Source organism: Chenopodium album, chromosome 7 (assembly GCF_948465745.1).
Source record: "Chenopodium album chromosome 7, dcCheAlbu1.1, whole genome shotgun sequence".
Lineage (NCBI taxonomy): Eukaryota > Viridiplantae > Streptophyta > Magnoliopsida > Caryophyllales > Amaranthaceae > Chenopodium > Chenopodium album.
In genome coordinates this window covers 250,639-262,680 of record NC_137840.1, presented here as the reverse complement: position 1 = coordinate 262,680, position 12,042 = coordinate 250,639, and the positions used below count along the sequence as shown (strand labels likewise).

General features: G+C 35.3%; 1 protein-coding gene across 1 annotated transcript; it reads left to right on the top strand.

The window, feature by feature from the left end:
• Nucleotides 1-4,823: 4,823 nt before the first annotated feature.
• Nucleotides 4,824-9,209, top strand: LOC145640737 (cyclin-A1-4-like). The gene is made up of 11 exons (XM_081691965.1): nt 4,824-5,208; nt 6,286-6,691; nt 6,893-7,026; nt 7,156-7,248; nt 7,392-7,525; nt 7,624-7,699; nt 7,795-7,871; nt 7,991-8,024; nt 8,186-8,335; nt 8,422-8,556; nt 8,919-9,209. The coding sequence occupies exons 1-11, from the start codon at nt 4,996-4,998 to the stop codon at nt 8,979-8,981; spliced, it is 1,515 nt and encodes a 504-aa protein (XP_081548091.1). The 5' UTR covers nt 4,824-4,995; the 3' UTR covers nt 8,982-9,209.
• Nucleotides 9,210-12,042: the final 2,833 nt, after the last annotated feature.

The window sequence follows — 12,042 nt, the reverse complement described above, 5'->3', positions numbered from 1 at the left end:
CTCGTACTATCGTGATGAAGAATCATCAATCATCAATAATTAACATCAATAACTTAATAAAAAACAGACACCGGGAGTGACACGTGTCACATCCTGATGTTTTTTCCCTCCAAAACTCCCTTCCCTTTTAACCTTTTTTTTTTTTTTTTGTTAATATTTGATTCTATAATAATATCATTCCAAATTTTTTATATTGTCTTTATGAGTAACATATATTCCTTTTTATTTGATGTTCAAAATTATTCTATATACATCTACCTAAATAATTATTTCAACTTCTTTCAAAAAAAAAATTCAACTCCTTTAAGTTATAATAATTGATTCATATAATAGATGTTAAAGAAATTACTTTAAAACATCACTTATTTTTATTTTTTTTTTTCAAATACCTCTAGCTAATATTTTATTTCAATTTCAATTCTATATAACTATATATTCAAGTTAATTACAATTTTGTTTATGAAATTTTACTACTATACGTACATATTATCACAAGTTGATCAATAGAGTATAGTATAACTATAAAATAAATGTTGTGTATAACAAATGATATTTCTTAGATATAAAGGTGATATATTATTTGTAATTTTGTGTATGTTTGCACTTTTGCTAATAATTATAGTGGAGATTTTATTTTGTTGTTCGATTGATTTTTGATGTTTATTAAAAATGCATTTATGAATAAGTATTTATTAATATAGCCTCGCCTGAAAAATTCTCGAGTTCAGGTAGACTAAAAAATTCATTTTTTTAGATAATTTGCTGCTTTGCCTATTAGTGTAAATTATGACATTATAATTTTTTTATATATATATATATAGATATATATATTTGATTTGTGTGTTTTATCAAATTTTATTTGTTGGATATAATTAATTTTCTTTAAAAAAAAAAAAAAAACTTACCGTGCATGGCACGGACCTTAAGCTAGTATATATACTGATACTCTGACTCTATAGTGTACTATTTGAGCTATGCGTTTGCAAAATTACTTCTAAAACTATTTTATGTTTGTATAGCCTTTTTTTTTTTACATTGGAGAAAGCAAGCAATTCAATTACAGATTAATATAAAAAAAAAATAAAAAAAAATAAAAACTAGAATAATACGAAATTAAACCCTTACTTTTTTTCCTTACGAGCAATGCACCAATTAAACCCTTTACCTATTTCCTTGATCTTGTTTATTGTCCAAGCTACAGTCTTATCACTGGCATTCTCCTTCTGTAGTAGTTATTGCAGCATCTGTTATAAAAATCATACTACTAAAACCTCCCTCTGAACACCATTCATAGCATTGAGACACGCCATAGTTTCTGCTTAAAAATTGAGCAGAGTTTGCCATCCCATGACGGACAATGTTTGTATTGTTGATATCATGTTATCAACAACATGATCATTCTCATTGCTTAAAAATTATGTATTCATTCATTAGTTACATTTATAAGCCCAATTTTTCAATTGTGTAGAATCGTACGATTATACGATTTGATTCCACCCCACTCACCGATCTAAGGTAGAATCCTGATTAAGATAACTATGATTACAAGTAATCTTTCATAATTTTTTACTCGATCACGGGGGTTGGTGGGGAAGTGGGGATGGTGGCTTGGCAGTGCCATGGTGATGGAGCGTGATAAGATTTTAGTATGTGCGAGAAGTAGAGGTGGGCATTGGTCATGACAGCTCGCATGCGACATGGTCACGACACAGGGCTGGCCTAGCCCGGCATAAGCCCGCCAGCGGCACGACACGATGACCGAGGAGTGGGCCGTGCTGTGAGCACGATTTTAAGAATCCGCCTCGAGCACTGCACGAACCCGCGGGCAGCACGGTAGTTTTACTCGCTAGCACGGCACGCCAAGCACGACCATAAAATAACATAAATAATACTTCCTCCGTTTTTTAATAATTGCAACACACACTTTTTCAGGTATTTAAGAAATATGGGGTTCACATGATATAATACACTTTTAAGTGAGGTGGGTGGTTGTTAGGAGTGTAATTAAACAGGCCATGTGTTTTAAATAAGGGAAATAATACATCTTTTCCCTAAAATAACTTTTTCATTTATAATGTGTTGCAACTTGCAAGTATTGTGACATTTCCATTTTAAGGAAGTATTGCAAGTATTAAAAAACGAAGGAAGTAAGACCCTCTCCAATGGTGAGACTCAAGTAAGTATTTTTAGGAGAGAGAGAATATTTTTTGCAATGTATACCAATAAGTTGGTATCTAAACTTAGGAACTCCAAAAGAAAGTTGCTAAGTTTAGATACTCAACTTTGAGTCTCATTTGACAAAAAGTGTGGGCCCTTGTCAATATTCTAATATATTTTGTAATTTGTTTAAGTTTTACCTTTTTTTTTATATATTATTTTTTAATCTTACAATAATTTATGGGCCATAAATTAAAAGTGACATTTGTATATTTTAGAGAATCTCACCATTGAAAAATTAGACTTAACATGAGTTGCTAAATTGAGAAGTGGGTATGATCTCTCCATTGAAGGTAAGAAATAACTCATTTTGTATTTCAATACTCAAAGTTGAGTCTCACCATTGGAGATGGTCTAATAAAGAACTATAATAATAAAAATAAGAATAATGAAAAGAACAATAATAATTTAATAATTGAAAAAAATAAACATAAATTAATAAAATTATTTAAATAGTATATTTATTTGAAAAGTTGTTCAAAAAAAATTTAAAAAATTAAAAAAATTATGGACGGCCCGGTACGGCACGCTAGGCATGTGGGTCATACCCGTGCCATGGGCTGGGTTGTGCTAAATAGTGGCCCGGCACGGCACGCCAAGATGCAGGTACGACACGAGCCACCACCAGGAACGGCCTGCGGCGGCCCGACATGACACGTTGCCCACCTCTAGTGAGAAGAAAGAATAAAAAGTGGAGAGGGGTGACATTGTAAATAGTGTGGGCAGTTATCGATGTTTCAAATATTATTCAGCATTTATGTTTATGTGAGGTAATACATATGAAAAAATAATCCACAACTTATTTTAGGGCTTGTTTGAATCACTTTTTGTTTCAAGTTTTGTTGAAAATAAATTAAAAAAAAAAAAAAAACCAAAAATAGGAAACTAGAGGTTTGTTTGACTTCATTTTTTGTTTTTGTTTTCTATTTGTTTTTTATACCAAAAAAACCAAAATTTGGAAACAAGAAAAAAATGTTTCTACTTTTCAGTTGACAGTTTTCAAAATTATCATGATTTTAATAAGTTTGACCATTAATTTTTTATTCATTATGTGACATGGTTTTGAAAAATAAAAAACCAAAAACTAGAAAATCGCAGCGATGTCAAACGAAACTAAGCTAGAAAAATTGTTTCATTATTCTAATGTTAGTTTAAAAAATTGTCATAATCTTAATTAGTTGACCAATTTTTTGCTTCATTGTTCTAATGTCAATCAGTGTATTTAATGCTAATTTTAATTTAATCATCTACTTTTAACTCGCTTATCCAACGCCCCCGGGGCGTGTGTTGTTAGCCTTTTCTTTTTTTAAATAAATCAATTAAATAGAAAATTACAACAACACCAAACGAACTCTATTTATTTGTTTTGGTTATTGTAGAAGAGCATATAAGAGATTTTATTAAAGAAAACCGCTTAATGTCAAGTAGGAAGTTTTGGGGAAAAATAATTTACAGGCACTAAGGGCCTGTTCTCTTACGTTGAAATTCAGTTCAGTTCAATTCAGTTCAGTTCAGTTCAGTTCAATTCAGTTCAGTTCAGCTCAGTTCAGTTCAATTCAGTTCAGTTCAACTCAGTTCAGCTCAGTTCAATTCTGTTCAACTCAGTTCAGCTCAGTTCAATTCTGTTCAACTCAGTTCAGCTCAGTTCAGTTCAGCTCAGTTCAGTTCAGTTCAGTTCAACTCCTAATTTCCTTCTCTTATAAAATATTAAGTTCAGTTCAGTTCAGTTCAGTCAATGAGAACAAACCCTAACTCAATTAAAATCAATGTTTAGTATTTGTATTACTGTAAAAGATTTAGTCATTAGTAATTCATTCAATATCCTCTAAAAAAAAAAAGTAGCACATGTACTACCCTTTTTTTGCTCTCACTAAACATGCATCACATTATTCCACCATTACTCAAAGATTATTCTCATTCGCTTAGTTTTGAGGAAAAGTAATAGTCTTGTTTAAATTGTCTTTTCGCCAAATTAAAATTTCTTTTCTATTTAAATTCTATTTTAGCTAACTTATACTTCTAATTAAAGTTGATTTGTATTAATTCATTGTTATATTTGTCCTAAGCAATTATAGATTCAAATTTTTTTTTTTTCAAAATTACTATACATACGGCATAACTTTTTAAATACTCGTACAATACTACTCCAACCTGATTTATTTTGCGTCTAAGAAAAATATACCATCCAAACAAAACTTAATGAGACAATGAGTGTTTTTCTCCAATGTTTTAATTTCATGCTTTGTGACTTTGTGAAGTTGTAAGGGTGATATTTCAAACTGAAACTGGTAAGACACACACACTGCCTTGCAAACTGCAAAGCCTTGGCAAGAGTGCTGGACAAAAAGTCAAAAAAAAGAAGAAAAATGTTAACGTTCAAATTCAAAATTTAAATTTACAAGTTAAATACATGTAGCTAACTTAACAAAGCTGTGACCTTACATAAAGACGTTGTGGTCCAAAACATTCAAAAAAACAAGGTGCTATTGGTCTGTCATTGGTTGATAGGTCACCCACATGTCACAAGTATTTTATTTGAAGAGAGAGAGTATTATGGAAGTTACGCTCCCCATTTATTAAATAAAAACCAAACACGGCCTTATATACAAACACTCTCACTTGTTTTCTGAACAAGAGAACAACAAACAAAGTAAGAAAGAAAATCCCCAAATTGAATTCACCGCCTAAATTCAAAACCCTGATTTCGAAAGAGGAAACAGTTTTTAGAGAGAGAGAGAGAGAGAGAGAGAGGGTGGTTAATCCCTAATATTGTTTACAATGTCGACGCTAAAAAGTCACCGGAAAAGTTTGGGTTCGTCGGCAGCGTCGGTTTCTTCGGCGTCGAAACGTCAAGCGACGAAGATTCCGGCGTCGGAAAATGTAATCTCAAACTCAAAACCCAACCCTAACAACAGGAAGCGACCTCCTCTCTCTAACTTGACCAATCAGAGTCGTCCCTCTGTTTCTTCTGCTGCCACCATTCCTCATCTCGTAAGCCTTCTTCACTCTTCTTCTTTCAAATAATCTTGGACGTTCCTTCTTTCGGATTTCTGGGTGTAGTTTGTTTGTTTCTATTTATTATTTCAATTGCAATTTTGGGCAATTCTTGTTTTCATTTTCTGTTTGGATGAATTAATCATAAAAATTGAAAATCTTGGCTATAATTTGTTTATAGGTTGTGAATCAGTGAGTTTAATTTTATGAATATTGAGCAAAATTATGTTCCATTGCCATAGACACCAGTCGAAAGGAAGCAAAATCTTGTTGCTGCAATTTCTATAATTATTTGATTTTGATTTACTGCTCAATTATTATAGCCTTAATTTCTGGTTTTCTCCATTTTTATAATTCTGACCTTTTTAACACGTTTATCAATACATAACTAATACCATTATCATTTTTTTTGGGAGGAATTTAAATTTTAAACCATTATCATTCATCTATGATTATAAGTAATAATATAAGGAGTATAAAAAGTTGATAATTTCAAAGTATATGTTGAGACACAGCCAACAAAAACATAGATGTTTCTGTTTTATTTAAGGTATAAATCACACCAAATTTATAGTCAAATTATGTAACTTTTGAGATTTCAGAAACTGTGTTATTGTGTCATGATTTTTTACCCAAGAATTTTGCTTCTGTTATCTTGAATTTTGTTTTCATAAGTTTGAATTTCTCTTAGGTGAGGCTAATTGTCTAGCTAGAACTTTGTTGTGGCTGATTTTTGTGGCACTTGCTTTAAATCTACCTTGCTAATTGATTTTTACATTGATTCTTGTTTCCTAAGCCTCTACAGTTCTAAATTGAAGCCTGTTCCTTCCAACTCATGGTTACTATAGGGTGTTTATCTATCTATAGATTGTGTTTGTCAAAATTATGCATACTTTATTCTAATTTTTGTGATTAGAAGAATACTTTATTGTACATTTGTAGGGAGCTCTTTTGGTACCATTGATGTTTCTATAATCATTGCTAATTTTGCCTAGGAATGCTGTGGTGTATAAACTAGAACAGTTGAAATGTACTAGTTTTATTATACTAATTGATGTAATTTCATATTTGAAGGTACCATGTGCTACTTCAAAAAATATAAAGGCTAAAAAAGGATATGCAACAAGCTTCAACAGTACAAATTTTCCGGGGAGTAACTTGCCGGCTTTGCTTACGAAAAAACCCAATGTCGCGGCTTCATCAAAGACATCTTTACCTAGAAATGATGTTGTGGAGGTTTACAGGGCTACTTCGCCGAAATTATCTCGTGTGGGTGTTCCATCAGCTTCAAGTAGGATGGATATCTCTCCAAGTCGATCGGATGCAGATTCTGTTTCTATGGAAGATTCAATGTCTACATGTGATTCAGTTAAAAGCCCAGAATTTGAGTATTTGGATGAGAGTGAATCAGCCTTGCTAGGCTCCATTCAAAGAAAAACATCTGAAAACCTTCACATTGATGACAAATTGGAAATTGCAGGTTTATTATTTACCTTCAGTTGCTATTTCACATTATTGGATTTGACACTTATAAAGTCTTGGTGCTCAGTAGCTGTTATGGTATCTTTTAGTGTTTTGATGTATTCTATGTAAGATTTCTGTGTATTGATGTTTAATAGATTGTTTTTTTAAGACTTAGTCTAGCTGTATTTGATTCTCATGTTCAATGTTGCTTTTGCAGGGAATTACTGTAAGAGAGAAATACTTTCAGAAATGGATGTTGACAAAGTTGTTGATGTTGATGACAAGTACATGGATCCTCAGTTTTGTGCAACCATAGCTTGTGATATATACAAGCATTTGCGTGCATCCGAGGTTTGACATTCCCCTATTTTTCTGTAGCTTGCTGATTATCTTCCCTGCCCCCCATTCATATCCACTAATGCAGCTACATGCCTCATCTTTTGCTCTCTTTTGATTGCATTACTTTCCTTGTTTTTTCAGACATTGAAAAGACCTGCAACAGACTTCATAGAGAAGATTCAGAAAGACATAAATGCCAGTATGCGTGCCATACTCATTGACTGGCTTGTAGAGGTAGCTTAGCTTTCTAATCTGTTACGAACATTATTTTAAGGAATTGTAAATATAAATTTCAGGTTTGAGTTACGTAGTATATATTAATGTCTAGTTTCATTCACTTAAGAGTTCTCGGAAACTGAGTTTTATAATTATTGCAGGTTGCTGAAGAATACAGGCTTGTCCCCGACACCCTATATTTGACTGTTAACTACATAGATAGATATCTTTCTGGCAATACTATTAACCGGCAACGCTTGCAGTTGCTGGGTGTGGCATGCATGATGATTGCATCGTAAGTAATTTAATTTTCCACTTGGGTTTTTATATTTTTTTCCTACTGTATGTTTGCCCAAGAATAATTATTGAAGTGATGACTGAATGGCTTTGCAGAAAATATGAGGAGATATGTGCACCCCAGGTGGAGGAATTCTGTTACATTACTGACAACACATATCTTAAGGAGGAGGTTTGGGCTCTAACACCATGTTTTCACTCATTGCAATCTGAGAAGTACCTTAATTTGTAGACTTATACTGATCAAATAAACTTGCTTTTCAAAAGGTTTTGGAAATGGAGGCTACGGTGCTGAACTTTCTGAAGTTTGAAATGACTGCCCCGACCACAAAATGTTTCTTAAGGTAGAAAAGGATAATTTTATTGACTAATCTTATGTTTATCTGTAATTTTGGTTTGGGTAGTTTAAGTTAACAATGACATCCCATTACTGCTAATTTTGTTTTATTTGACTTGACATTAGGCGATTCATCCGTTCTGCTCAAGTGATGAGTGAGGTGTGTGAATGTCATTTTTATATCCATTTATGCTTGATATATCTTTCCTCGGTTTATTTTATTGGATCTCATTGTAGACATCAATTTTTTTGTACATCTTTGTAATTGCTTTGTTACACGCTTTTTAACTAATGTTTTCTTATTGCTTTTCTCCCTTAAAGGCTCCATCAATGCAGTTAGAGTGCTTGTCAAACTATGTAGCTGAATTATCCCTCTTGGATTACAACATGCTTCAGTATGCCCCATCACTGACTGCTGCTTCATCAGTATTTTTGGCCAAGTACATACTCAGTCCATCTAAGAGACCTTGGGTATGTTATTGGATTTTGTTGGACTGTGTATTCCATCCTAGCTTCCTAGAAATATGGTGTAATATCTCTTTATTGAATATTTGCAGAACTCCACTTTGCTACATTACACACTTTACAAACCTTCTGATTTACTCGAATGCGTGAAAGCTCTACATCAGCTTTGCTTGAGCAGCCACAGCTCTAGTTTGTCAGCAATCAGAGAGAAGTACAGCCAGCATAAGGTATGGACTTAATTTTGATTTTTCATCATGTCCAGGAGACTTGTTACTTCTCCATGTTCATTTGTAAACTACACCATTTCTTTCTATATGAAGAGAGTGCTTTAAAAAAAAAAAGAAAAAAAAAATTTGCTTTGACATGAATCAAATAATCAAAGTTCAATGATTTAGTATTCAAATCATTTCACTCAGTGCTGAATCATATGCACTCTTTCACTCTGAATGAATAATGGTTAAAACAGCAGGTCTAAATTTACTCTACTAGTTCAGTTTGTTTTTCATATTAATGTGGTGTGTGTAAAGTTATGATGTCAATCAAGAGAGTTAGAAACTGATCCATTCCATATAAATATTTCTTGTATCAGTACAAATTTGTGGCGAAGAAGAACTGCCCTCCCTCAATACCCTCAGAGTACTTCAGCAGTTAAGGATTTCACTGGGCTGGTTAGCATGAGCAGAAATTAATTGCTCCATTGCTTGTATGTATGTAGGCTACTGGTTCTGGCTCTGGGAGATTCTTCTTTCATCTCTCAATATCCATGGCCATGTTGATGCATTGCAGCAGCTATTCTGCACTTTGCAGGCTGGCTTCTTGCCAGCCTCTGTCATGTTTTCTCCCTTACAACAATCATGTATAAAATCTCTTTTTTGAGCAACTTCTTATCTGCCCCACTGCTTTTCTACTCTCTCTCAGCGTGCTTGCGTGTTACGATTCCAGGCTTTGTTTTAGAATAAGTAAACAATAATAAGAGCTAACTTGTTACCATATAACGTCTAAATAGCTAATTGAGATATGAGTTTTATAAAAGATAGTATTGTTATTATATATGACATTCTAGATAATTTACGAGGTGGTTAATGTTGTTCATTCAAAACGGGGACAATATCCCCAACTTCACTTGTAACCCCTAGCCACTCGGAGAGGCAGAAGAAGTATATGGCCTTACCAAAAGTAGGTAATGAATTTAGTCGTTAAATATACTGGGCATAATCTCTAAACAGAAGGTATCTTTGCATGATAACCTTCGATTTCTGTAGTAAATAGCCTAATTAAAAGGAAGAGAATAGGATACCTAAAGTCTAATAATCAAACACTGGTTTTCACTTATTAGTATTCATCATAATGTTTATTCGAATTATAAAGGAATACTTGACCCCAAATTTGATGTGGTGTTTTGATCAATTAGAATTTATTCTCATTTTGGCAAGGATGGCTTGGTAGGAATTCCGTATTCATAGAGAATTATTGAAAAGTGTTGTTTTATACGGGTACGTAGTATCTAAGATTTTTAACATTTGCAATTGTATACTTCATATATCTCTATCATCTTACCCCTTTTGTAGGAGAACCAAATCAAATTGATTAAAGTATCTCAAATTTATCCATCCATTTATTTTGTATACTTTATTTTGTTATTTTGCTTACAAGTGTTGGAGATTGGCCTCCAAATTCTATCCTATATCAATTATCAAATATTTGTTACTTGATTTATACAGAGTATCACTTAGAGAGAAAATATCTACTCCGTATATTTTAGGAAAGTAAATAATAACATGATAAATATATCATTGAGAGTTGGTTACACCAAAAATCTTAAGTGTTTCGGATGAAAACAATGGGACCTTGCCGAAGGTCCGATGAAGTGGTGAAGACTGGATTCGGTCCAAGTGATGTTGGGCCGAAGGTTTCCTGCACAGCAAACACACGTAAACTAGCCTCGGGGGTGTTGCCGAGGAAGGCCCCTCCGATGCTAAAGTCAGCACAATGTGTAGAGAGAGAAAGCTATGCAAGAGAATTAATTGCTTGAGGCTTTTGTGAATATGTCATAAATGCATAAATTGAAGGCTTATATACCTTTGCATACAAGGAGGAAGTGGGCCTTGGCCCAATTGACTTGTCTTGTGGACTGATCTTGACTTTAGCACAAATGGAGAGTTGAACCTTGACCTTGGGCTTTTAATTGGATCATTTAATGACTAGGCCCAATTGGACTAAATTGGACCCAAACAACTTGCCCCCCAGACCCGATTTGGAAGGATGACGGGTCGGGTTTGATTAATCAGAAAAGGAGGGAAGCAAATGATTTTAAGTAATCCAAAAAATTTGAATTTAAACCGTAATTAATGAAATAACGACGGCTGGGCGAATGATTGTGGAAGTTGGACGGATAATGGGCGGTTTAATCACGAGATCGTGTGTTTAACGGTTACTTAGTGGGGTGTTTAAGAGAAATTGAAGCGCGTACTCCCAGAATTCCCATTTTTGGAGATATAATCAGAGGCGCGTCATCTCTCCTCACTTCTTCACCGACACAAACCCAGAATTCTCGAGAAAACCCAAGAACCCGCGTCAAAACTTCGCAAATTCCCCGAGTAATAAGCTTAGAAACTAAAATTCGCCGCCACGAACTTGTAAATCAGCAACTTCCGCTTCAGATTGAGGTAATTTCCTTTGATTTTAGTTTATTTTTCTTCGAATTCGAACTCTTTCCCCTTTTTTCGACTTTTTCTTCGAAACTCACCCATGGTGAGAGGAGTTAGAGGTAGGGCCCGTGCTCCAAGAAGAGCAAGGCCGGTTCCCGATCCTAGGAACAGGACTGGGACCTGGAATGGACAGAGAGCAGAGTCTGACCCTGCTGAAGGGATTAGGGCGACTCCCATTTCTTCGGCTCCTCCTCAGGGAACGGAGGGGCCGAGCGTTTCTGGGCGGGACGATGAAGTTCCCGCCATCCTTTGGGATATCCTCCCTGGATTTTCTTAATGGGAGGATGCTGAAGCAACTTCGGCCATGATAAAGAACTGCCCCTACTCGTGGTGGGTAGAGAATGCTGAACAGTATCGGTTTGCCGAGCAGATTGAATTGCATTACGGCATCCTTGAAGCTGATGGGTATTGGTGCCGAATGCCTGTGGCATCCGATAGAATCCATCGTCCACCCCCGGGGTATGTGGGGGTGTACACAAGACAACTTCAGTATGGGCTGAGGTTCCCTTTGGATGTATTCGTCCGAGACTTGCTGATCCACTATAATATTTCCCTATGCCAGCTAACTCCTGTCAGCATCCGAAGGGTGATGACATACTTGTGGGTCTGTAAGTTCTTCAGATATGCGCCGAATCTGCACTGCTTCAAAAAGCTCCATCGGCTTGTGCCAAACATTCAAAGCGGGCACGGAGATCATGGTCCTGGGTGGTACCGGATTGAATCCCGGCCCCAGTACCTAACAATGTGGCCGAACGACTCCTCAGACAAGGACTGGAGGGGTCAATGGATTTGGGTTAGGGCGCCCACGGACCCGGACCATCCTTACGTCTTCAGCGCTCCCAGGTATCTTGCTGAGTCTGATCCCAAAATGGGAAGCTTAGGTCCCCCCCGAAGATAACGGCCCAGATCCGAACCTTAATCAACAGAATATCTTCGGCAAGCTGCCGAACCGAGGGGGCAGCGGCCGAATGAAGCATATCCCGGAGACTTGGCTCCCCGATACGC